Source organism: Syzygium oleosum, unplaced genomic scaffold (genome assembly GCF_021117445.2).
Source record: "Syzygium oleosum isolate NSW1041296 unplaced genomic scaffold, Sole_v2.1 Sole_v2.23, whole genome shotgun sequence".
Taxonomy (NCBI): domain Eukaryota; kingdom Viridiplantae; phylum Streptophyta; class Magnoliopsida; order Myrtales; family Myrtaceae; genus Syzygium; species Syzygium oleosum.
The window spans coordinates 3398316-3424320 of record NW_026607507.1 but is presented as its reverse complement, the minus strand read 5'-3'; the positions used below and the strand labels follow the sequence as shown (position 1 = coordinate 3424320).

The 26005-nt window shown below is 42.0% G+C and overlaps 3 protein-coding genes across 4 annotated transcripts; 2 read left to right on the top strand and 1 right to left on the bottom strand.

Moving 5' to 3' along the window:
- The first annotated feature begins 6525 nt into the window (after nt 1–6525).
- LOC115668334 (probable O-methyltransferase 3) lies at nt 6526–8198 on the top strand. Its single transcript, XM_030589798.2, has 2 exons — nt 6526–7332; nt 7654–8198. The coding sequence occupies exons 1-2, from the start codon at nt 6562–6564 to the stop codon at nt 7960–7962; spliced, it is 1080 nt and encodes a 359-aa protein (XP_030445658.1). The 5' UTR covers nt 6526–6561; the 3' UTR covers nt 7963–8198.
- A 1775-nt stretch (nt 8199–9973) lies between these two features.
- LOC115682780 (transcription factor VOZ1-like) lies at nt 9974–13923 on the top strand. Of its 2 annotated transcripts, XM_056302270.1 has the most exons (6): nt 9974–10125; nt 10942–11118; nt 11217–11444; nt 11726–11884; nt 12617–13127; nt 13232–13923. In XM_056302270.1, exons 3-6 carry the CDS (start codon nt 11220–11222, stop codon nt 13675–13677), a joined length of 1341 nt encoding a protein of 446 aa, XP_056158245.1. In that variant the 5' UTR covers nt 9974–10125; nt 10942–11118; nt 11217–11219; the 3' UTR covers nt 13678–13923. The 2 variants fall into 2 exon arrangements, with proteins under 2 accessions (XP_056158245.1, XP_030462975.1); XM_030607115.2 differs by lacking the exon at nt 10942–11118.
- A 364-nt stretch (nt 13924–14287) lies between these two features.
- Nucleotides 14288–25905, bottom strand: LOC115682774 (uncharacterized). The gene is made up of 19 exons (XM_030607107.2): nt 25450–25905; nt 24960–25034; nt 24248–24398; nt 23378–23446; nt 23120–23292; nt 22798–22935; nt 22169–22294; nt 20269–20367; nt 19256–19376; nt 19023–19086; nt 18463–18517; nt 18268–18392; nt 17399–17472; nt 16720–16769; nt 15947–16033; nt 15437–15487; nt 15275–15358; nt 14815–14865; nt 14288–14613 (listed from the first exon to the last, which is right to left on the bottom strand). The coding sequence occupies exons 1-19, from the start codon at nt 25801–25803 to the stop codon at nt 14530–14532; spliced, it is 2031 nt and encodes a 676-aa protein (XP_030462967.1). The 5' UTR covers nt 25804–25905; the 3' UTR covers nt 14288–14529.
- Between the last annotated feature and the right edge of the window lie 100 nt (nt 25906–26005).

Sequence of the window (26005 nt, the reverse complement as noted above, 5' to 3'; positions counted from 1 at the left end):
TTGTGTCTATTCGTGTATCGAGTGGCGAGTTCGTACATTTGAGTGGCCAAAGAGTCGAGCAGCCATCCAGACCCCCTCATTGAAGGTGAGAGCCGTGCTATCTCCTTCCTCACTTCGGTTCAAGTTATACGCCAAGGACACCGCGCACAGACCGTAGTTGAAAGTCGAGGTGCCGTGGCTCGCTTCGCCCTCGCGGGTGTTGCGAGCCCGCTACCTTGGTCTACCGGTCCATGGCTCGGTTATGGCTCCGTAGCTTCTAAGGTTTGACCTTTGAGGCTTTGTGTACGTTGACGTCGAACCCGGATTAAAGACCAATCGGCCCCCCCTCCTTCCCGTGAATCTCTTCCCCCATTTACTTGGTAATTTTTCTTGTCAGGGAGTCTGCGTTTATATTTGCATTGTTATCTCTAGGTTGTGGCACGACTCGCCATTCTCGGTTGTGAGCGGAAGTGAGGCATGCTTGCTTTACTTTTCTTTCTTTTGTGGGTTTTACATATGTCCAGTATGTTGACGGTTTGCCCAGGATTAGGGAGCATGGGCTTTACTTGGCTTTCATGAAACTTCTAATTTTGTTGCTTTCGTTGCTGCCATTTCGGTAGTCTTCCGTCTTTTCCCTTATAGTTTACTTTCATCGAGCTACTCTCATTCAGGTACACAAACGTCTTTCAGTCACAGGGATGATATTATATTTGTCAAAGTGTTGTGCTGTGATTATTTTTGTTATTCTGAAGCAATACGAGTGTGCCTCCACGCATCCTTTTCCCCCACCCTACCAAGTGGTGTTTCTCTTCTTTTCTCTGTATGTGCTGGCAACGCACCAGGAATGCATTTGGTTGGCGAAAGAAAAGTGGGAAATGAGAAGAACAAAAAAGGGAGGAAGAAGAAGACAGGAGTAGTCGTGTGTGGATGGGTGAGTTAGTGGGAAGTGAGGATTAAAGAATAAAAGAAAGAAAGAGAGTTATATCCCGCACCGGCTTTCAATACATTGATCATTAGTTGCTTTCCTAGTTTAGGATAGGATTCGCTTTAGAACATAATAAACTTCCCTACAAAAACATTTGCATGATCACTTAGTGGTTTTGATGCTTTAGAGTCATAATTGGTAATCAAGATTGCATGACCACTTAGATAACAACATTTAAGTTATGTAATTCGAATAAATTTCAGAATGTGCGTAATTAATTGATTGCTAAGGGATTAGCATGTTATTTATTGCAATTGTAGATACCAAAAAATACGTGGATTTTATTTTTTTGTAATTAATTGTGTGTGAATGATGGCATGTGACAAATTCCATAGTAATTAATTATATGTGAAAAACTTTGGGAAAAGACACGATGTTCTATCATCTAAATACGTCAGTGATGATGGGTTGTGTGGTGTGGCAAATAGGTATTTATGAGGTCAAAGAGTGAACGAGGGCAAGAAAAAATGAAGAGAGAGTGTGATAGAAGTAAGAGTGTGGAGTGAGGGCGAGAGAGAATAAAAAGAGAGTTAGAGATGGATTGGGTTTAAATAAATTGTAAACCCATTTAAAGCTCATATTATGTTTAATCCCATTCATGACCAATTTACGTGAAAATTACCAACACAGTCATAAACCTATTGTAATTGTGATAATTCAGTCCTAAATCATTTTTTTATGTCAATTCAGTCCTAAACCTTTTGCATTTGTGCCAATTCAGTTCATCCGGCCAATTTTGGCCGGCCGGCGTTGACGTGGATGCTGGCCAGCCGGCTGACGCTGACGTAGTAATTTTTTAATATTATTTTTTATTTTTTCGAATTTTTTTTATTTTTTCTTTTCTTTTATTTTTTCGTTTCCATTTCTTTTTTTTTCCCTTCATCTTCATCTTCAACAACCGGCAACCTGCCAGAGGCGGAAGCCAGTGAGGTCAACCGCGCCGGTCGCTAGCGACGCTCGACCTCGCCGGCATTGGCGAGGCTTGGTCCCACTGGCAATTGGCGAGGTCGGCCTCGCCAGCCCCTAGCAAGGCTCGACCTCGCCGTTGCTGGGCAAGGCCGACCTCGCCAGCGCCGGCGAGTTCGACTAGAGCGACGGCGAGGACAACCCTTCACTAAATCTGGCGAGGCTTGAACTCACTGGCAACTGGCAATATCGGCCTCGCTAGTTGCCAGTAGGGCCGAGCCTCGCCAGGGGCGGGCGAGGTCAACCTTGCCAATTGCCTCTGGCCGGTCGCTGAATCGGCGATCGATCAAATGTTGAAGATGAAGATGAAGGGAAAAAAAAAAAGAAAAGGAAAGGAAAAACAAAAGAAAAGAAAAAATAAAAAAATTCGAAAAAATAAAAAAGTAATATTAAAAAATTGCCACGTCAGCGTCGACCAGCATCAACGTCAGCGTCGGCCAGCCAAAATTAGCTGGATGGATTGAATTGGCACAAATTGAAAAGGTTTAGGACTGAATTGACACAAAAAATAGGTTTAGGACTGAATTGGCACAAATTGAAAGGTTTAGGACTGAATTGACACAAAAAATAGGTTTAGGACTGAATTGGCACAATTGTAATATGTTTAGAACTGTTTTGGTAATTTTTCTCCCATTTACCGAATATAACTAACTCATATATGGGTTAAAAAATGGGTCTATGACCCCTTTTGACAGGTCTACTCCGCACGTTTGTTAGACATACTAATTGAGAAATAATTAACTTTTCAAAAACAGTGATTATGCATGAATCGAGATGGTTAGTATAGTAGAAAACCAAGAAATTTTCTTAATTAGATACTTAATAAAGTGTCCTCAAGGCCTGCACTAATTAACTAAGTCTTTGATAAGAAAACATGATATACTCGACGGATTTTATTGGGTAAGAATTATTGCTTCAAAAGAGTTATGTAGGTGCCATTAACGCAACCACATGTCATCCATAATCTTCGTGACACGTTTTCAATTACTGTCCTAGTCGTTAAAGATAGACCGAACACATTAAAAGCAGTGCGTTGCTTAGGAAAAATAGTTGACTTTAAACAAATGTGGTGCGGCAACAATTGAAATAACCAGACAAAGTAGAAAACTAAGAAATTTTCTTAATTAGATACTTAATAAAGTGTCATTGAGGCCCACACTAATTAACTAAGTCCTTGATAAGAAAACATGATATACTTAATAGATTTTTTTGGGTAAATTTTATTGTCTCAAAAGAGTGATGTAGATGACATGAACGCAACTCCACGTCATTCATAATCTTTTTGGTGACGCAAGTTTGATTTCCATCATCATTAATGATAGACCCTCAGCATTAAAAGCAGCACGTTGTTTCGGAAAAACTAGTTGCCTTAACTTTACACAAATGTGGTGGGGCAACAATTAAAAGTACTACACAAAGCTAGTTCTAAGCGCAATCGTCGCTTTGGGAGAACACGTGCCATCCATGGATATGGAGCCTTGACTTTTGGGCAAACCTCGTGTGAACAACATCAACAAAAGTCTTCACTCGTGCGACACGAAATGAAGGCTTTCTACGAAACATCGGCAGCAATTGCACGCCACCGGACAACACTAAATGTCATAACACATTAGACAAGTTCTTTAGCGTGGATGAGGCAGTGGCTTACGAAGACGATGATCTGTGATTAGTTTAAGAAGACTATCAACCCACGTTGGGATAGAGACACCGTCCAAACTCCTACAAAAGGCATCGATGGGGAATCTTCCTCGATGGGGAAAGCCTAACGAATAAAGAATGTGCTAATTAATTTTATGCCGTTTAAAATCATCTCGGAAAGGTACGTAGTTGGACTAATTTGAGGGTCATTCCAGCTCGACCCTTCTAGCGCACATTTTACGGGCGTGAAAGGAGAAGGACAACTTGCCAGATTACCAACTTGTATGCATCTTTTAGGGCCTGTTTGGTTCAATTTTGAAAATGCTACTTGGGGGAATGCAAATACCTTTGAGTGAAAGCCCATTGGGCAAATGTAAATGGTATTTGGTAAAAATATTTTGTAAAACTACTTTGGCCAAAATATAGTGTTTGGTGAATTTTTTTTTGCAAATGGACTTTGAGAATTATTTTATTTATTAAAAAAAAAACAAAACCTACCGTCGCCGGAGCCGGCCGCCGGCGAGGGCCTACGGCCGCCGCCGCCGGCAGATCTGGCTCGCCGGCGGTCGCCCGACCTCGGGCTACCGCCGACGAGCCAGATTTGCCGCGGCGGGCGGCCGCCCGAGGCCAGCGACCCTCGGCGGGGGTCGCACGACCCAAGCGACGGCCGCCCGGGTCGCGCGACCTCGGGCGGCGTCGCTCGGGTCGGGCGACCTCGGGCGGCGGCCGCCCGAGGTCGCCCGACTCGAGCGACGCCGCCGCGAGGTCGCGCGACCCAGGCGGCCGCCGCCTGGGGACGGCGTCGCCCGGGCGGTCGCCCGACCCCAGGCGACCTCGCCGGCCGCTCTCCCTCGCCGGCCACCCTCGCCGGCCGCCCTCGCCGGCTGCCTGGTGAAGAACAGATTCAACCCAAAAAAAAAAAAAATATGTGAACAGTAGCATTCGTGGAATCTTTGAAAGCCCAAGGTGGTCCCGGACCAGCCTTGGGCTTTCAGCCTTGAGAAGGCCAGCATTTGGCCAAAGAACTCCAAAAATGATTTGCCAAACACAAAATAATTCCCCCAAAGGGCTTTGGAGGCTCAAAGCTCCTCGGCAAAGTCCAACCAAACACCCCCTTAATCATATAACATGTCATGTCAACTTTTCCTTCATTAAACGGACAAATCGTGGCGGCTTCGACAACATGGCCAACCAAAAGCATTATTATGAAAACTGTATCGGAGGCCGTACCGACGGTACACCGTTCACTAATTCAACCAGAAAAATTGGACGGCATGAAAAATAATAATTATTGACTCATATCGAATAGGTAGTCTCACATCCAGTTATTTTAGAGGTTATGAGATCGTATCTCACCAGGCGCTGATGAGAACCTTATTTGTAAAAGGAGAAGAAATTGTGCACAAATCAATCTCTTGCCATTCATAAAGCAAAGAACTCTACCCAATTCTGATGGTATAGGGAGTGGATGGTGTCCAAGAGGTTAGAGGTTCCAACCATGTCTCTAAAGAAACAACTTATTCTTCAGAGTTCAACAATTATTGCAAACGGGGCCTCCTATAAGGTATAATAATGAGGGAAAATCCAATGTACGTAAATTAATATTTGGGAAAATTCCAATTAAGGACCCCAAGTGGGGTCAAATTCTCAAATAAGGACCCAAAGTGAACATTGTGTCAAATAAGGACCTGAAGTACACAATCAGTCTCAAATAAAGACCCGAAGTGCCCAAAAAGTCTCAAATAAGAACCTGGGTCCCTGGCCGGCCAAAATACCCGCCGGCCGGCGAGAAAGTTACTGTTCTGGCACCGGAACAGTAACTTTTCATTTTTTATTACTTTTTCTATTTTTTTCTTTTCCTTTTCGTTTTCTTTTATTTTTTTTCTTCTCTTCCTCCGCGGCCATAGCCGGGCCGGCGGAGGTCGCCGCGTCGGGCGAGGCCGCCCTCGCCGGCGTCGGGCGAGGTCGAGGCCGCCCTCGCCGGCGTCGGGCGAGGCCGGCCTCGCCGGCGTCGGGCGAGGTCGAGCCTCGCCGACGTCGGGCGAGGCCGGTTGCGGCGAGGTCGAGCCTCACCGGATCTGGCGAGGCCGGCCTCGCCGCACGCCGGCGAGGGCGACCACCCGACGCCGGCGGTCGAGCCCTCGCCGGATCCGGGCGAGGCTCGACCTCGCCCGCAACGGCGAGCCCGGCCTCGCCCGATGCCGCAGGGCCGAGGCCTCGCCAAATCGGCGAGGCTCGACCACGCCTGCAACCGGCGAGGCCGGCCTCGCCCGACGCCGGCGAGGCTCGACCTCGCCCGCAACCGGCGAGGCCGGCCTCGCCCGACGCCGGCGAGGGCGACCTCGGCCGAGCCATCGCCGAGATTTGGCGAGGCCGGCCTCGCCCGACGCCGGCGGGGCCGAGCCTCGCCCGGCCCCAGCGAGGGCGGCCCTCGCCCGACGCCGGCGAAGGCGGCCTCGCCGAGGCCGGCGACCTCCGCCGGCCCCGGCTATGGCCGGCGGAGGAAGAGAAGAAAAAAAAAAGAAAAGGAAAAGGAAAAGAAAAAAACAGAAAAAAATAATAAAAAAATGAAAAAGTTACTGTTCCGGTGCCGGAACAGTAACTTTCTCGCCGGCCGGCGGGTATTTTGGCCGGCCGGGGACCCAGGTCCTTATTTGAGACTTTTTGAGCACTTCGGGTTCTTATTTGAGACTGATTGGGCACTTCAGGCCCTTATTTGACACAATGTTCACTTTGGGTCCTTATTTGAGAATTTAACTCCACTTGGGGTCCTTAATTGGAATTTTCCCTTAATATTTTAATGTTATGGGGCCTCCTATATCAACGTGAATCATGCGAACATGACAATTATTTGGCTGACGGAAGGTATACTAATTAATAATGCTCCATACCCACTTTCCAAACCATTTTAAATACGCACCATTCCCTTTGTTCTCGGTGTTCATGAATGAGAGAATTTGCACTAGAGAGGTGAGAGATAAAAACTTCGTATCATGAATATGGTGAATAGAGAGATGGGAAGCGAGCAACTACAGGCGCAAGCTCGCATATGGAACCACATATTCAACTTCGTCAACTCCATGTGCTTGAAATGTGCCATTCAATTAGGCATTCCCGACACCATCCACCACCATGGCCAACCCATGACCCTCGATGCCTTGGTCTCTACACTTCAAATTCACCCCTCAAGAGGTCCCTGCATCGGTCGCCTCATGCGCATTCTCGTCCACTCCGGCTTTTTCGGACAACAGAAGCTTGCGCCGGAAGGTCGAGACGCCTACGTGCTCAACCACATGTCGGAGCTCCTCCTTAAGGACAATCCCTTGAGCGTCGTGCCGTTCGCACTGGTCATGCTCGACCCTATCCTGGTGAACCCGTGGCACTGTTTGAGCGCGTGGTTCCGCGATGGTGTCGACCCAACGCCATTCGAGATGGCGCAAGGGATGTCATTTTGGAGGTATGCTGGTCAAGAGCCGAGGCTTAGCCGCTTCTTCAATGACGGCATGGCTAGCGATGCTCGACTGGTGGCTAGCTTGGTGGTTAACGAGCACAAAGGGGTGTTCGACGGAATAACCTCGTTGGTCGATGTAGGAGGAGGAACCGGAACAATGGCCAAGGCCATAGCAAGGGCCCTTCCGCATATGGAATGCACAATATTTGATCTTCCGCATGTGGTGGCTGGTTTAGAAGTTAGCGAGAACGTAAGATGTGTTCCGGGAGACATGTTTGAGGCCATACCACCTGCAGATGCAATTCTATTGAAGGTACGTGTGCGACATATGTATATCATATCTGATTGGGTAAAGTTGGAGAAGCTACTTGGGGGAGAAGGAAAAAAAAACAATAAGGAAAACAAAAGGTGAACGAAAATTTTCCCAATCCCTATTCTTGGGACGTGCTCTTACTAGAAAGTTCGCATATAGATAATTCAAGAAAAGTACTCCAATTGATTCTCCATGTGATGGACAATCAAAATTATTGCAAGAAGCCCTCCTAAAGTTCAAAGAGAATCTAAGAAATAACACGTGAACGACATATGGACAAAATGATAAGACTGCTGATAGATTATTTTAAGCGGTGTGCAGTGGATACTCCACGACTGGAGCGACGAAGATGGCGTGAAGATACTGAAGCGATGCAAGGAGGCCATAAGCAAGAGCAAGGGCGAGAAGAAGAGGGTGATCATAATTGACATGGTGGTGGACGATCCGGCAGGTGACAGAGAGATGATCGAAACCCAGCACTTCTTCGACATGTTGATGATGATCCTTGCGTCGGGAAGAGAGAGGAACGAAACAGAATGGGCTAAGCTCTTCGTTACTGCTGGCTTCGGGGACTACAAGATCACCCCTATACTTGGCTTGCGATCTCTTATTGAGGTCTACCCTTCATGATCGAAATTTCAATCATCGCCGATTCATGCTCTAATTCTTACCGCTGGTGATAAGTTAGGATCAATAGCAAATAAGGCTTCTCAAGCCAAAGAAGAAAAAAAAAAAGAGATATGTTTCAGTAAGGGTTTAGCGATGTACGAGCATGCACGAAAGGCGTAATTAAAATGTCTATTCAAATAATCATTATCTAGCAGTTGAAGCACGTAGATGTTGTTTAAATTGATTATGATGGGATACTTTTCTAGCTTTGAGCCTCCAACTTTTACATCTTATTAGTTATTGGGATAATTACACTGGAACTCCTAAACTTATCATGAAAGTATAATTGAGTCTTAAAATTTATAAAAAGTGTAATCAAATCCCAAAAATTTGTTAAATTGATACAATCGATTCTTTCTGTTAATTCCATCTAACTTGGTTAACAAAAAATGCTGACATGAATTTTTTTATATTATTTTCTCTATCCTACGTGGCGACGTCATGACTAAATCAACGTTGTTTTTGGTCCATTTCTAATTTTTAATACACACTTTATTAAAAAAAAAGGTAATTTAAAAAAAAGTGAGAATCAGCCGACCAGAGTTTTTAGCTCTTGTCGCTGCCACCCCACCATCACTGAGAAGGGCCAGCAAGGGTGAGAGATGGCAAGCGAGGATTGCCTGGCCCGGCTAGTGGCCAACGACCCCCACCAAATGCAGAAGAGGGCCCCCACTATCGGCTAACCGCAGCCATTGGTGGCCCTCAGCCAGACCTACGAGATGACCGGTGAGGGTTGCCAAGCCTCGGCCAGTGGTTGACGACCCCCACTAACAGCAGAAGAGGGCCCCCACTATCGGTTGACCGCTGCCATTGGTGGCCATTGACCAGACCTAGGAGATGGTCGGCGAGGGTCATCGAGCCTTGGCCGATGGCCAATGACCCCCACTAACAGTAGAAGAGGGCCCCCACTAGAGACTGACCGTTGCCATTGGTGGCCCTCAGCCATACCTAAGGGATGGCCAATGACTAAATTTGGGGGAGGGCTTGTGGTCAGCGGCGGTCGCCAGCTATTGGCCGGGCCAGCCCTTCTGGGTGATACCAGGGCAGCGGCGACAAGGGTTCCAAGTCTTAGTCACTTGATTCTCACTTTTTTTTAAATTACCTTTTTTTTAAAATGAAATTTTATTAATAATCATATTTGGACCAAAGCGATATCATTTTAGCCTTGTGTTTCATATTCTAGCCACGTTATCGCCACGTAGGAGAGATAAAATATCTAAAAAAAAAGTCACATGAGTATTTTCTGTTAACCAAGTTAGACGGAGTTGACGAAATGATTCGATTGTACCAATTTGACAAATCTTATAACTTGATTACATATTTTGTCAATTTTAAATTTCGATTGCACTTTCGTGATAAAATTTGGGATTTTTAATGCACTTACTGTGTTCGTTTGCGGAAAAATATTTTTCCGAAAAATATTTTTCGCGTTTTCCGGTGTTCGGGGGCGGAAAATGTTTTCCGTGGGAAAATATTTTCCTTCCCCACCCTCAAATCCTTCATTGTTTTGAGGAAAATGATTTCCTCTTTTCACAAAGAGGAAATCATTTTCCCCCAAATTGAAGGCAAAATTGCCCATGGGAGAGAAAATGTTTTCCGCGGGAGAGGAAGTTGATTGCCGGTCACTGCCGTTGGCCGCCGCCCGCCCGGCCGCCCGCCGGCCGCCGCCCGGCCGCCCGCCGGCCGCCCGCCCGTCCGCCCGCCGCCCGCCCGCCCGCCCGCCCGCAGCCCGGCCGGTCGCCGTCCGCCGCCGGCCGCCGACGAAAAATATTTTTCGAAATTTTTTTATATTGATCGCCGAACACCGGAAAATTATGTTCCGGAAAAATATTTTCCAGAAAAATGACTTCCAGGAAAATATTTTTCAAAAAAGAGAATATTTTCCGCCAAACGAAGCCTAACCATTAATTATTTTCTACTTTTGTTATCGAAGGCGTGTTTTATAGAGAAAAGGCAAAATAAGCGCCGACGAGATTAGCAATCTCGCAGCACCCATGAAGAGCCGACGACTCAGACTGTCGTCATAAACTCCTCCTCCCTCCTCCATACGGCAGAGACGACCGTTTCCGTGTCCCCGAAGAGGGACGCAATTCTCGCGCTACGCGTCGTCTCTTCTCACAAGAGGTGATGATCCCTCTTCTCTATTCGTCTGTGTTGTTGTTGTTGTTTCCGAGCACCTCTTTTTGTCCCCCTGAATTCGGGCGTTCGATTGTTTCTTGGATTTTGGAGCTTCGGATCGATTCTGATGGGCGATTCAAGCCGTGGTTTCGGTTTTTCGTGCGTACCCTTTTTTGGTTTCCGCAATTTGAACGTCAAAGAAGCTTTTGGGTGTTTGATACCTCTGGTTTCTTGTCGGGGAAGTTGTCGATTTGGACTAGGATTTCTGTGCATGGCTTTGCTTGCTCAAAGTTTTGTTTTTTCCCCCCTCTTGCCCGAAGTAAGATAGAATGCACGTACTGAATTTGGATTTTCCCTTCGAGCCGTCTCATCAGATTAACTTGTACTTTGATTTCGATGGTTGAGATTGGAAGTCCCATCTGTTGACTGCTGTTCAAGTTCCCCCCCACCCCCCCCCCCCCCCTTTTCTGGAATTCTCGTTTTTTGTTATGATTAACGCGATCGAACTTAAGGACATAGTGTTCTGGGCTTCCAGCCAAGGTCAACAATTTGAGCCGGCGTCGCTTGTTGGCAGTATGAGTTATCACTCAGAAGTGCATCAATATTCTGAATGAAGTTGTTTGACATAAGCTTACCCAGCTCTGATTGTGTATGTGCGTGTTGGAACCTTCAGGGTGTTTAAGTTTTCTGTTGCTCTGGTGTTTATGAACTTGTATTTCTCGAAAAGAAGTTTCATTATGATGTGAGAGAGAACAAGACATGGAATTTTCATAAGTTCTATCACATCGCATTCCATCCATTTTATAGGCTCTTCATATACAGGCGAACATGTTCGCTGGGTGCTCGGCCCAGTGGCAAAGGGGGACAGGGGTGGGGGCACACTTGCAAGAGGTCTGGTGTTCAAGTCCCGGAAATTGCAAAAGTGAGAGAGTGATAGTGTAGAGTAGAACATAGAATAGGACAGACCAAAAAAAAAAAAAAAATACAGGCGAACAGAAGGTGATCAGTCCTTTTACTTTTTATGTCTGACATCTTTCATGTTTTTCAATGGTCATATTAGTATTTGTGATTGTTATGGTTAACTTTTGTGATTTCAGGAGATGGACAGTGAGACTAAGATTAAATGTGAGGCTGCAACTCAGCAGCAGTTGTCAGAAAAGGGAAGGAAACTGATTGACGACATTCAAGAAATTATCACAAATTTTCAGTTGGCTTGGAAAGGGGGTCGGACCGGTGATGCTAATGTCTTGGTGGAGCAAGTGCTTCAGTCGTTCGGTGATTTGAAGGCTGAGATTAATGCATCTTCCCCAGCATCTCCTATACCTGTTCGTAGTTATTGTGTCATTTACATGTTTTGATGCTTATTGAATCGGTTCATTTGATACTATAATGTTTTGTTTTTAATTTTATTATTCATCATTATGGGCATTGCCCTCTCTCTTCTCAAGCGATTTCCTATATAGTGAAGTGGGGCAATGGTGATATCATTTACACTGCACTCTTGTTAAAATAAATCATATTGAGGTCTTATTTTCCTGTGGTTGTAATAGCGCCTACATTAAATGGCTGCATATAAACTTCTTTTCCTCTGAATTTTCTTGTGTAGGTTGATAGCCTTGGATCATTCTCAGAGGACATACAGCGCATGCTGCAGCTTTGTGACGAGCAAGATGATGCGACCAGCACATTGGTTGAATGGGCAGGTTTGAAGCCTGAACCTGACACTGACAGCTTTCAAACAGCCACTTTCACAGCAGCTCAGGAGGTCTCTCTCTCTCTCTCGAAGTTTGTTATGTGTCCGGTAGTTAGCTCGGTACTGCATCCTTTCCTAATCAGTTCATAATTATACAAGATGGCCTTTTCTTATGGCAATGGATATGGGAAAGAAATAACTGAAAATTGTTGCCTTGGTATTCCAAAGATAAAATCCAAATGCCAATTAATTTGAATTGCAGGTGTAGATAACTCGAGACTTCTGCTTCGGACTGCATGTTCTTTAGGTTGCAAAAAGAGGATTAATACTTCTTCCAAGTATATTTATTGATCTGCTACTAACATTGTAAAGATCATTGTTGTGCTAACAATGTTCTTCCTGGTTACCAGTTTCGGTGAAAGTCTAATAGCTGCTTGGTATGATTAGCAACTTGGGGGTTTCCCAACCCCTATTCCTGAGAACAGGTCTAAATTTGGAGTTGCACAGTTTGCCCACATGGGCACACGCAATTATATGCAAATGCACAAACTAAGTCTTGAAAAGTGCTAGTCGTTGGAAGCTTGAAATATCTGAGTTATGCTTGCTAAGTGGAGTTCTGGCTTTGAGATTTATGCGTTTTAAATCTTGAATGCTTTCATACTTTTTCTTCTAAGTGATTCTCTTATTGTGGTTTATGTGATTTTTAAGCTGCCACTGTGCAGTATGCACACAGCTTAAACTGTACTAGTTTATCTTGAGTTTTGTCGTTACAACTGTGCTTTTTTTTTTTTGGTCCTTTTTCAGACTGATTTTGTGAACTTTGAGCTGCAAGGACTTGGTTCTCAAGAATTCTATCAATGTGGGATCGATTTAGGCATGCATAATACAGTTGTTAACGACTCAGATTTGTCTGCTCAGTTGGATTATCTCCATTTTGATTTCCATCAAGATAATGACCATGGGCATTATGGGGAGGCAAATGATGCGAAACAAATAGGGCATGATTTTGGTGCTAACATTTTGCCTCTCGTCAATCCTCCACCATCTGCTTTTTTGGGCCCAAAATGTGCTCTTTGGGATTGTCAGAGACCTGCTCAAGGTTCTGAGTGGTGTCTGGACTACTGCAGTACAATGCATGCTGATCTGGCTCTTAGTGAAGCCAGCCCTGGTATGAATCCTGTACTGCGCCCCGGAGGAATTGGTTTGAAGGATGATAGGCTACTTTCCTCTCTTATTGCAAAGATGCAGGGAAAAAATGTGGGAATTCCCGAATGTCATGGGGCTGCCATTGAAAAATCGCCATGGAATGCCTCTAGTAAGTCATATTCTCTCTCTCTTTCTCTCTGTTCTGGGTTGTTTAATCACGCAAATAACTGGTGAGCTGATTACTCCCAATCTGAGCCGCTTCCAACCTCGCAGAGCTATTCGACCTCTCTCTTCTGGAGGGAGAAAACATCCGGGAATGGCTCTTCTTTGATAAGCCGAGGAGGGCATTTGAAAGCGGAAACAGAAAGCAGAGGTCATTGTCAGATTATAGCGGACGTGGTTGGCACGAATCAAGGAAGCAGTTGATGAAAGAACTTGGGGGACACAAGAGGTCCTATTACATGGACCCCCAACCTCCAGGGTCTTTTGAATGGCACTTGTTTGAGTATGAGGTCAACTCGTCTGACTGTTGTGCATTATACAAGTTAGAGCTCAAGCTCGTCAGCGTAAAGAAGAGTCCTAAGGGAAAGGGCGCGAATGACTCGGTGGTTGATCTCCAGAAGCAGATGGGAAGGCTCACTGCCGATGTTTCCCCTGAAACTAAACATCCAGTCAAGGGCAGGACGAAGGCTGATCAGAAGGCTGATTCTGAATGCTGAAGATCATATGATGATACTCAAAACATTGTTGATACCATAATTTACTTTACATGTAGATATCTTACATGCATATTGAAGCCAAGTTCCTTCTGTTGCTAAAGTGTATAAATTCTAACGCAGGTCATTGAGTAGTTTTGCCTTTTCAAAAATAGTATGTGACCGACAACACCATCTTTGATCCATACAAAACCTGTAATATTTATGAGAATATTAATCTGAGAATTCTTTTTGGCACTTCTCATTTAAGGATGTGTACCTCTATGGACGTTTATACGCCCTAGTGATTGCCGAGTTCTTTCAGGTGTACTTGCATATCATCTCATATGAGTTCCACATTCGCCGTTCGATTTGAGTCCTTACTACTATTTATATTCAAAGAAATCGAGGGGAGGTAGCCAATGCCAATGGCCCATTTTCACTTCTTTTACTTATCAAAAAGACGCTATCTTCAAAGTGCCATCCATGAATATGATCATCGAATTTTGAATCATCCACTTGCCGCTGCTTCCAGAAGTTTTTTTGATGCAACCGCAGACATTAAACACAATGAAGATTATGATATCCGCTGCAAAAAGACCAATTTCTGTAAAAGAAACCGTGCGAAGGCTGCTTCACATAACTCCTCCAATTGCCAGTAAGAAGTTCATGTGTTAGTAGACACTACTTACACAGGTTACATAATTTGATTACAAAAATACTCTCTCAGAGAAAAAAGAATACTACTATGGGTATTTCTGTGGGAAAGATAGAGATTTGTAATACATGACCCTTATTGGGGGTGGACAAATAAATAGTTGTACATTGTCGAACAAATGATTCAAGAGTTACAAAATTGTATATAGCAGCGCCGCTTCACTCTTTTGGTCTCTTGCTCATGCTCTTCCGCTTGTTAACATCCAAGTATTTCTTCCTTAATCTTATTACCTTTGGTGTAACCTGCACAGAATATACAAAGTCATCTTGAGCGACTCACCAAGTAAAATGATGGTGACAAACAACAAAACTGCTACACACGCAACAACTAGAGTACATATATACTGCTATTACAACATGAGGAAGATGGCACAAGAAAGAATGTAAACTCATATTTGGCATATCGAGGACAGAAGATAATATTGGAATGACGTATGAACTTACTTCAATAAGCTCGTCTGAAGCAACATAACCTATGGCCTCTTCGAGAGTCATCTGTTCAAAAGAAAACTCAATTATTATAAATCACAGTAGAGAAATTGCCAGATCAAAACCATTCTTGGTTCCACTATCCAAGGATAATCCACGATGGGCAAATTTAACATGGTTGACCAAATGGATCTGGCAGTTTCAGCACGCAACTAGCAGGAGTGAAGGAAATTACTGCCAAAGATGATCTGCCAATGCCTTCAGGATAGCTAAATCTAACATGCTTGACCACATAATACTAGCAATTTCAGTGCACAACTAGCAGGACTGAAGGAAATTACAGGCAGAGACAAGTTGACAATGCCTTCAAGCCTTTCGCCAGTATAGAAAAAAAAAACACGTTCTACTGCTAAATCACACTGCAACTTCATTCATTGCATTAGACGATAGTCAATTCTTTTTACTGAAGAAATACCAGGCGAGGAGGAGACAACTTGACGTTTTCATCCTTGCAAGCGGCCCGCATATTGCTCAGTTCCTTAGTCCTTACTGGATTCACCTACAATAAGGAAAGCATTACGAGATAAGCCAAACTAGAAGCAGCATGTTGTACTTATTCCAAAAGCAAAAATCTTACATCAAGGTCAGAATCCCGTGAGTGTTCACCAATGATCATCCCATCATATGCCTGCATACCAATCAACAAGTAAATCAGCAAAATTTACGTAGGATAGATCTTAGTAGAGGAAAATAAAAGCCTACAAGAGACTTGGCAATCTGTATAACTCATTTATTATTAAAATACCTATTCACATCCTTTCTTATCTGTCTAGTTTTCATCTTACATATTTTCTTCCATGCAATCCAAGTCAGTCTTACAATTGACAAGCCAACTATTTATGAAGTATATACTAGTTCTTCTCCTGAGTTAACGATGCTCACTAACCATCAAAGACCTCTGTAATTTGACAAATGAAAACATACAAGAAAAGTAAAAGGACATGTCATTTATAGGATCAGAACTAGAGTGGAATGATGAGAGACAAAATGCAGATACATTATATGCTCCTAAAAATGGAAGTCAAACAAGACTTATGTTCCACAAGAGAAAATGCATTAACATGTATAATCGGCTGTGAGTGACAACCTCCATTCCCGGGCTCACAAAGAGAGTTCCACGAGCCTCTAAACTCATTAATGCATGAGCCGTAATCGTACCAAAGCCCATGGATACCTGTCCAACAGAAGCATGCATGCTTTAGTCAAGGACACTGACAGTACCAGAGAAAATGTGAATCTGTATTTTGGCCTATGTGACAAGAATTCATCAGATGCATAATGTTAAATATGCTCCAGGAAACAAAGAATAATACTTTTGATAGATCTACCAATAAACCAAATCCTTAATCAATTTACTCTGAACAAAAATAAAAGAGTGAATGCGGTAACATATTTAGATATGGATCCGAAAGAAGAAAGCATTATCTTCAGTCAGATCCATTTATTTGGAAGCCATGCACAAAGTAACGACCCCCTCTTATAAAGTGGACTCTGCTCGTGGTCATGAGGTTCTTAGGGTGGATACTCACTCTAAGTGATTTGCATGAGGGAAAGAAGGCTCTCACTAATAGACATTATCAGTGAAGTGCTTATTGGGTGGTGTCTAGTCCTGTCAAAAGCATGATAAAATATGCAAATCACATTGTCTAGTCCTATATTTGAAGTGTCCACCTCTATCAACGCACCAGAAATAATATTACAAGTAGAGTAGACCTTAGGGTTTAATTAATGGGATTGAGGGTGAATGATAACTCTTAATTTTGGTCAATAGCAATTTAAACCAAGAGATTTCCTATAAAACAAAGTGTTAGTACAAAAGAAGTTTCCTCATGAAATCAAAATCATGGCACAAAGACTTACCAACACTCCTTTCCTCACATTCCCTAGAGGGCCTCGGTGCTTTGCATAGGCTGCAGTTTTTCGGATAAAAACAGATATAAGCAAGAGAGAGCAACAACCAGCAGAAAATAAAATCCCATCTAACCAAATCTGAAAATGCAGATGCAAGTCAGAAACTGGTACAACCATAATAAAAAATGTGCTCATTGCTGCAAAATCGCATTTGACTTTAATGCCCCATTGTAAAACAATTTTTAGCCAGAAACATGATAAAAAAATTAGAAGAGGTTCATTGCCACACCCGATGAAGCCGGTCTACAAGCCACTGCGAAAATGGGAAATGAAATAGTGGAAAAACAGATCCATGACTAAAGAAAGTCCAGGGTGCAATGTCTTCTTTATCTTTCTGATGCATATATACAGCTCTTTTATTAGTAGGAGATACTAATGCATCCACTGGCTACATGTAGAAGCACGAATGAATTTAACTTCAACTTAGGTGTCAAAAACCTATCAGATGTTAATTCGGTAGATTTATTGTCTATGGAACCTAATTCACCTCAACATAGTTGTTGGGATAATCGCCACCAGTAACTCATAAGAGCGACCGTGGTACATTTATTTAGCATGGCAATTGAGGAAAGGAAAAGTAAAACAAGAATCCCACAGTAATATATAGCTTCTAGCACTACAAACATACTCAGGAAAGCACGATGCATGAATCCAGTTCCTCTCGTATCACTGCTGAAGACACTCCTGTACCCAACCAGGCCCCTGAATAACAATGTAAGATTTACCAAAGTGCATGTCAAATATGACGCTTGTAATTTATACTTTAACAATGCTTGAAGAATGGTACACACCAAAGCAACGATCGAAGAAATGTAATATTGCAGGGAGCAATTCATTTGCAGAAGATCGTCCAGTCAAATATACCCCTAATAATCTAAACATAAATCAAAAAATAATGCAAATGTACAGAAAAAGCAAAAAATCTAAGGGGCCTTCTTGTGAAATTCACATTTAAGCAGATCTAAGACTTCAGCAAGAGTAAATTAGGCTCAGAGCTTTGGCCATAGTAAACAGTGTAAATGCATCCAACGCCAAAAAGGTTGGAGTGGAAATCAAGAAAATTCAATTTGTGAATGCTCGATCCAATGGCTATATTCCATGTCAAAGTCGCAATCACCTCTCTTTTATTTCCTATATATTACATTTATAAAAATATTTTCTTTTGATAAATTCAACTTCTGCACTACATGTTAGAGGTGGATGTTTTACATTCCACAGTTTTGATGCAGAGTAAACATAAATGTATTGACCGACACTACAATTTTTGTCATGAAATTAGCACACCCGTTGGCACCATCTTAGATCCCATAATAATATATTTGTCCATTTTCTCATCAAAAACATATATTGGAGGGGCATAAAAGTAACATGTTATCATCAAAGGAAAAAAGATTTTATCTTCCTAACTAGAAATCCTGCATGAGCAATTATTTGCAAACAAAACAGCACTATCACAGTTGGAACTCTTAGAAAAAACTTGATAATAGACGAACTAACCTTGATGGACAAGTCAAAGACAATCTAGTTCGGCCAACATCTCCTGGGACAGGACCCATATCAACGATCTCGGCTCGCCTATGAGTCAAGGCTTCCATAACTAATCCAACATGCTCTTCATTAACCTAAAAAAAAGACGCAAATAATCTGAGAACTCCAATGAAAACAACCTAAAAACACGTTCCATATACTTACCTCAATGGTCACTTCTTCAACAGGCTCTAGTTTCTGGCCATTCTCAGTCTTGTACCTGTTGAGAACAGACATTTGCTAATGCCAATCAATTCTTTTTAATTTTTTGGAAGAAACATAAGATGTAATATAAAAAATTAAAGCTACAAGACAAATATTTCCAGTCCAAATGTGTATGAAGTGAACGAAGAGAAAGAAAATAAAAAAGACTCTTAAGTAAGTAATCGAACCACAAAGAAAATAATACAACAAAAAATCTTCCATATGCAATTGTAGTGTTGAAATATTCTTGGTAGTTATATGACAGAATACTCTTGTTGCAGTATAAAATCCATGTTTTAATGTAGTATGCCATCACATTTACAGTCACTAAGAAGGATTAGGATGTCACATAGCAGTCCATGTTTTAATGCAGTATGCCATCACATTTACATTCACGAAGGATAATAATTCTTTTTGCACTAGGGTAAAGGGCCCGCTGTTAAAGCAGGAAAAAAAAAAAGAAAAAGCTTTTAGAGTGCTCTACAACTCAATATCAAAGCTAAAGTATACAAGGGACTCACATGACTTTTGGTGGTGACACAGATAATTCAAATCCTTCTCGCCTCATATTCTCTATCAAGATACCTGCTCTAAACAGAAAAAAGAAAGATTAACTGGATCTTTCAAATTAGTTTTGCCCAAGAATCATAATCCACAGTTGCATATGTCCAAACATTTCTTAAGGTGATCTGAAAATAATATGCCAAAGCTAGAAGGTTGAAAAGAAATCATTAAAAAATAATTGGGAACAAACCTAATTGAAGTTCTCCTCTTCCTTGAACTTCAAACGAATCTGATAACCCCGGAAGCACATTTATTGCAAGATTTGTCTCTGCTTCAGCCATAAGCCGGTCCCCAATTCTTCCACCGGTCAACTAAGAAAAAGCAGAATCATCTAGTTAACGTTCAAAAATGCAAGAGAGAAGGGTGTAAAATCTGGATACTCAACATCTGGCCCATAACTTAGAGAGTCCTGAAGAGGCCATCACCATAATATAACTATATACAAGAAAATGAGACGACAAAGTCCTCAAAGGGGAAAAGAAGCATCTACAGCCTCACCTTCCACATAACAAAGAAACATGTATGACAGTTCACACAAAGAACAAGATATAAAGCATCTTTTTTTAAAAAGCAGCTCAACTTCTCTAGTCACCACAGGTAGTACTTAACATTGTGGCAATCTCTGCAAGACAACTTGTCGTACTAGAGTTGATCTATTCAAGCCATACATGGATATTTGTTATTCAATATGTTTCGATACCCAAATAGTTATTTAACTTTCTAGATCTGGGAACTAAGGCCATTTTCTGGGACAGTGAAAACAGTTTCATTACTGGACCTTTTGCTTTATGGATCTCTCGGCAATAAAGACTAACAAAGCGAAGAGATGATGATTGAAGGAACCAGTCATTCTTTTGACAACAAAGACAGGAATTTAGATGCTAAATACTAAATAATACACTTCACATAAGCAGCCCAAACAAATTGTTTCATATCTGTTCAATTTTATTTCTGCCCAAACACAATGTTACAACCTCCAGGTATTAAAATCCATTATGCACAGCTCATGTTAAGCTCCGTATATCACAAACTTCAACATCACAAATCATACATTATATTTGGGGGAATATAAGCTGACCCTTTAATGACAATATGTTAGAAATTGTAATATAAGATATTACAAAGTAAAAACAACGAGATGGCAGCATATACTCAAGCACTCAAAATTTAGTGAAAGCAAAGAACAGAAGCTTCAAAACTTACATGTGTACCATCACGTCCGGCCAATGGAGAGTCATTCACACCGAAAGTCATAGAAATGGTTGGAGGATCCAACTCAATAGTAGGCAATGGAGTCATTACCTGGATAGGGAGAAGTAGATCAGTTCATACTCAAACCTACAAGGTCACATTAGATAACCTTAATGCTCAAGCCTATGTAGGATTGTGGATGCTGTGTAGAATGCATACTGTGATGCATCAGGCTGACTCATATGAATAATGGTGACAACAAAATTCGAGATTACACAGCATGATGTTCATTGCAGTAGACTACAGTCAAACGGTGAGTTAACACATATTAAGCATATCACCAATTAACTGGCAAAAGAACTGGAACCTTGTATCTCAAAATTACCAACAACTATCAACGGATATTCGACATGATTACTTGAGAATCTTCCCAGAATTGTCAGGTGCATCCCTGACTACCTCATTTTATGTCCAATTAGCACAAAGTTCAGAAAACACGGACAGCTCCGTTGATCTAATAGATAGGTTGCAATTCCTACACTAATCTTTATTTAGTTCCAGATTCTCTTCTCTTTTAAACTATTCTGAGATAGTTTTATATCCTTTTCTCAACTCTTGGTATCACATATTCTGTTTACTGAAGTTTTGTCGGATGATACACGCTTTATCTCAATCAGCTTACTTTCTAATTCATGCATGCAAAGGTCAATCCGCAGATAAAAAAAATGGTTTGCTGATATTTTGCAGTTTGTTTTTATAAAGAGGAAGCAGCCCATCAAATTTCCCACCAAACATTTGTTAACAAGATGAGAATAAATTCATCAGCCTTAAATATTTTGAATTTGTTAAAATGAGCTTTCTTTCCGTTTTTTCTCCACCCAAAGCAACATGGTGGGAATAATCAATTCATAAACAGGATGAGAATCAATTGTTCTATCACCAAGAGGATACTAGTAAATTCTTATATATTGCTCAGGATGATTGGGACATTCTAAATGTAATTTTAGAAAGTTGAGATTCTTGGAGTTAAATATAGTTTAGCAACTTTCATAATGGTCTTTCGAGTAGTCTTGCAAGTCTACCTACATTTGATTCTTCATACTTTCCTCTCAAGATTTCGAGCATTTCCCCTCTTTAATATTTATAGAAGTTCCATGCCTTCTTGATTGCTGTTCATTACACAAATCTAGACATCATTCTCAATCTCAACGTATTAAACACATTCATCATGTATGGTCTCCTCGCTATTTTTTTAAACAACAAAATTTCCACATCGTCTGTTGGAATCATCCAAGAACCTTATTAGCGCCTTTAATGTATTCAGAAGATTGAGTATGATAAATGAGTGCATAGTAGCTGGATATAGGTCACAAACCCACTCATGTAACGATATTGTGAATTCCCCAAGAATAGGAGAAGCAAGAGTTAGACTTGTAATTTATGTTTATATATTGACTTCCATGCTTTATTCCTCACTTTCACTCCATCAAGTCTTATCCTAGACAATTTTTCTGATGCACACATGAGGCTCAATATACGCCATGGCTTCTACTGAATTCTATGAAAAACAGAAACTAGACAAAGGTTTTGGATAGAGAAACCAGAATAATAGGCATCTACATATAGTAAGAGGTGACATATTATCAATTACAATGCTACGACTGAGAATTTCTCAACTAAGAGAATGATGGTGTCATCTCTGCTAACTTAAGAGAAATCTCGATTGACCACAACCAATGCAAGCTTTAACACTAACTACAGAAATAAAATAACTCAAGGTGAATATATGTTGTCAAAGTGCATGGCAATCACAATGATAACCTGTAAATGTAGAATCTAAAAGGCCAAGCTGTCTAAGATAAAGAATACATCCTCAACATAAATGAAAATTGACAATTATAGGCTCACAGACCTCCATGTTAGCAACTGTATGGCCTATGGATGGGCTTGCTAGCCCAGCCATCGATATAATATCACCTGCTCCGGCGGTATCAATGAGAGCCATACTTGTACCCTTCTTCTTCATGAGCTTTAGAACCTACATTCTCACAATATTCAATGCCAAAATTGATGTATGTTGGTGAGTCCACTACCAAAGTAAAGATATTGAGCAAAGTACATATTCAAAGACAATCATTAAAAAGTATGAAAATAAAGAAGAGCAAACTTAGGTGCTATAGATGGGAGCTTCTGGCTCATTCCTTTGGTGGCGAGTGAAATCAAGATATCAAAACAACACTATAAAGCATGAATAAAGGGTGCAACCTAATTTCGATCGGAATGGGGATACTTTCATCTTCCATATGAGCTGGTAAGAGGTACCACAAGCCATCGTAAACTAAATTCCATGCTGAAACTAGATACCACCTAAAGTAAAGAGGAAATGTAGAAATATCCCTTTGTTGGCTAGGCAGCAAAAAAATTATCCTTGGTACTGCTTGTCACAGGATTTTGAAAATCAACGGCAAAAACATGCCTATCCCGCACACAATCCTGTAAACCATAGGTTTGAAAGGTTCTTTCAGGGAATAGTAAACGAACCTTTCCCTCTTCAATTTTCTGAACCCCAGACTCTGTGTTACGAATTCCATGTACTTTATCACCCGCACGAACTATTCCAGAAGATACACGACCAGTCAATATTCTCCCGAGGTAAAAATCCCGTTCCATCATGGAAACCTGATTAAAAGCGTAAGTCAATGAGAAAAATAGCAATTTGTAAAGTGATAAGAAATTTCAAAATTGTGTCCACAACGACTTAAATGACATGTTGCTTCCTCATCCAGTATTGAGGATGAGAAATGGAAGAAAAGCACAATGAAATTAATGAGAAAGGCCAACCCATAAACCATTCTATACAAACCATCATCTGAAAGGGCTCATCAAGACTAGCATTTGGTGGAGGAACATGCCCCACGATAGCATCCAGCAACTGTGACATATCCCTGGCAACAGCCGGAGGATCTTTTGTGAAGGTAGGGGAAGCCCACCCTTCTTTCGCAGAAGCATAGAGGACAGGAAAGTCCAACTGTTCGTCTAGATAAAAGATGAACGGAACAAGATTTCCCTTTAGACAAAAACACAGACTGGAAAATAAACTTCAAAACATATGTCTACCCACCTGTCGCGCCAAGACTTGCAAAAAGATCAAATACAAGGCTCTCTACTTCATTACATCTCTCCTCAGAAACTGCAGAAATTATCAAGAGTAACTCAACCCCCAACCAAAGACAGGAAATATACATGAAACTGAAAGGCCACTCTTATACGCTTGCAATGACAGACCAGAAGATGGACAATCTATAAAGAAAAGGAAAACCTTTCGCAATAGGCACACCCGATGCAAATGAGCTACCATAGCTGCCAACTACCTTTACACTAGTACATGGACATGAAAGATGCGGATATCAACCTTCTCATTGCTGGGGATATGATACTTGAATACATTTGAATGAAAAGTTCGAGAAGGAATTCATGCCTGACTTTAAATTTGAATAGAAATTGGAGAAGGCATTCGTATTCGTAAAGATAAGAATTTAGGGCGTGTATGAATTTACTTTTACTTTTACATTTTACTTTTTGCTTAATCAAAATCTTGTAGCTCACGAACTTTTGCTTGATCCAAAACACCCAAAACTTTCACTTAATATAATTGTCGACACGTAGATCAATAACGAGAGTTTGACACTTAAATAATATTATAAAGTTTGCCTTTTTGCTTTTGATTAAGTGTAAACAAACATGCCCTTAATTGATGGAATTCCTCTTGGCTGATGGTTAGAGTGGAGAAAAAGAAGTAAGACGCTTTCTAACCAAAAGCCTCCTAAATTATGGACTCTCTTTGCCAGAAATAGAAGTAAACCAAAATGAATGGTAAGTAGCCAAAAATATGCCTTCGCCACTAAAGTATTTGCTATCATTAAATGACAATATGTGAGTTTCACTAAGCTAATGCACAAGTGAAATCATTTAAAATAACGAAGAACCATACCAGAAGGCCTGTCTACTTTATTTAAGAGGAGGATAGGCCGTAGACCATACTTCAATGCTTTTGCCAGAACAAACTTTGTCTGTGCAAGCGGACCTTCACCAGCATCCACCAATAAAACTGCTCCCTCAACCATACCGACTACTCGCTCAACCTATAATCAAGCAAGGATATTCAAATAAGCACATTAATAACACAGTGCACCAGAAACCAAGGCCAACAAATAAAAAAGCTAATGACCCATTTGATGTAATAGATTGTATAACACTTGTTTTTGAGATTAGGTGGAAACCATCTCTTACCATTCTGTCTATCCACTATTCTTCAATGAAAAATTAATAAACTAGAGCGTGAATTCCCATATAAATGTAACGGGTGATAAGTGACACCTTTTATGCAACAGAATGGGGGTTATGCCGTTAGAGAAATCCTCATTCCCCAAAGCCTGCATTCACTGCAGTCATTTCCATCTTCATCCTTTGCTCAGAACTTCGATTCCTTTCCATTCGTTAATATCGTTATCATGTTTTAAATGAACAATCCAACAAGGAACTCACAAATTCAAATAGATTTTTCTTTTATGATGAGAGGAGGCCTATCTTAGTCAAGTAAGCCACCAGACCCAAGAATATAGGAATATAAGTATGTATCTAGCACAGACCTATATATACTAGCAAGAACAACTTCTGCCCAGCAGATGTATCAATTATCGTACCTCACCACCAAAGTCTGCATGTCCGGGTGTGTCAACCATATTTAGCTCATTGTCTTTCCATACGATTGACGTTACCTGCGGATACCCACATGTTGAAAACGTTAATTTTACACGTAATCTAAAACATAAGTAGCATGGCCTCAGCAGGAGAATACAAAGCTTTATTACCCGATTAGCAAAGGTTAACGAATCAAAAATAAAGTAACAGGTGCTTAGAACTTGCACAGCAATGCATCAACTCCACCCCACTAATCAGGGTGCACAACAATCGCAATTAAACCAAAACCACGCTCATCCACTTCCTCCACCTACAGAATATCATTTCACCTTTGCTTTATCCAAAACACCAAACTGCGGTCACGCCAACACTCCACCACGCAATTAGGCCGCATAACAATTCAATCAATCACTTCACAGCCACCTAATTAGCGAAGCTCAGGGAACACTTCGAGGCGCCAAATTTCACCAGAACCAGGGCACACGAACTGACCTTCGACGAGATGGTGATGCCGCGCTCGCGCTCGAGGCTGATGGAGTCCATGGCGCGCTCGTGGGGGATGTCGGCGCCGCACTGGCGGAGCAGCCGGTCCATGAGCGTGGTCTTGCCGTGGTCGACGTGGGCGATCACCGCCACGTTCCGGAGCCGGCTCGGGTCGACCGAAGGGCCCGACGCCGCGGCGGCGGATGCGGATGCGGCGGCGGCGGCGGCGGCGGTGGAGAAGGCGCGGGGGAAGGGGGTAGCGCGCGGGGAGAGGTAGTGGTTGAGGCGCTGAGAGGAAGCGGAGGAGGAGGAGACGGATCTCTTAGCGGCGGAGAAGAGTGATCGGAGCAAGGGGCCGGCCATTTCTTACGGCGGAGTCGTAAGAAAAATGGCTGGATTTCCACGAACGCCACCACCTCTCGATCTGATGTTAATCAGAAAGCCAAGGGTTTATGCAGGGCTTTAAGATGCGACGTCGTTTTTACCTCCGCTCATTATTATTATTTTTTTTGAAGGATTAGTTTTAGAAAAAATAATTTTTTTATTATTATTTATTTTTCGCGGA

What these genes read in the sequence shown, in the direction of transcription:
- LOC115668334 (XM_030589798.2), top strand. Translation starts at nt 6,562, where the DNA reads ATGAATATGGTGAATAGAGAGATGGGAAGCGAGCAACTACAGGCGCAA. An exon ending in CAGATGCAATTCTATTGAAG is followed by an intron (nt 7,333 to 7,653) that starts GTACGTGTGCGA and finishes AGCGGTGTGCAG; the next exon opens with TGGATACTCCACGACTGGAG.
- LOC115682780 (XM_030607115.2), top strand. Translation starts at nt 11,220, where the DNA reads ATGGACAGTGAGACTAAGATTAAATGTGAGGCTGCAACTCAGCAGCAG. An exon ending in CTTTCACAGCAGCTCAGGAG is followed by an intron (nt 11,885 to 12,616) that starts GTCTCTCTCTCT and finishes GTCCTTTTTCAG; the next exon opens with ACTGATTTTGTGAACTTTGA. An exon ending in ATCGCCATGGAATGCCTCTA is followed by an intron (nt 13,128 to 13,231) that starts GTAAGTCATATT and finishes CCAACCTCGCAG; the next exon opens with AGCTATTCGACCTCTCTCTT.
- LOC115682774 (XM_030607107.2), bottom strand. Translation starts at nt 25,803, where the DNA reads ATGGCCGGCCCCTTGCTCCGATCACTCTTCTCCGCCGCTAAGAGATCC. An exon ending in TTGAAGAAGTGACCATTGAG is followed by an intron (nt 18,393 to 18,462) that starts GTAAGTATATGG and finishes TCTTTTTTTTAG; the next exon opens with GTTAATGAAGAGCATGTTGG. An exon ending in CTTCAGACGAGCTTATTGAA is followed by an intron (nt 14,614 to 14,814) that starts GTAAGTTCATAC and finishes TATTCTGTGCAG; the next exon opens with GTTACACCAAAGGTAATAAG.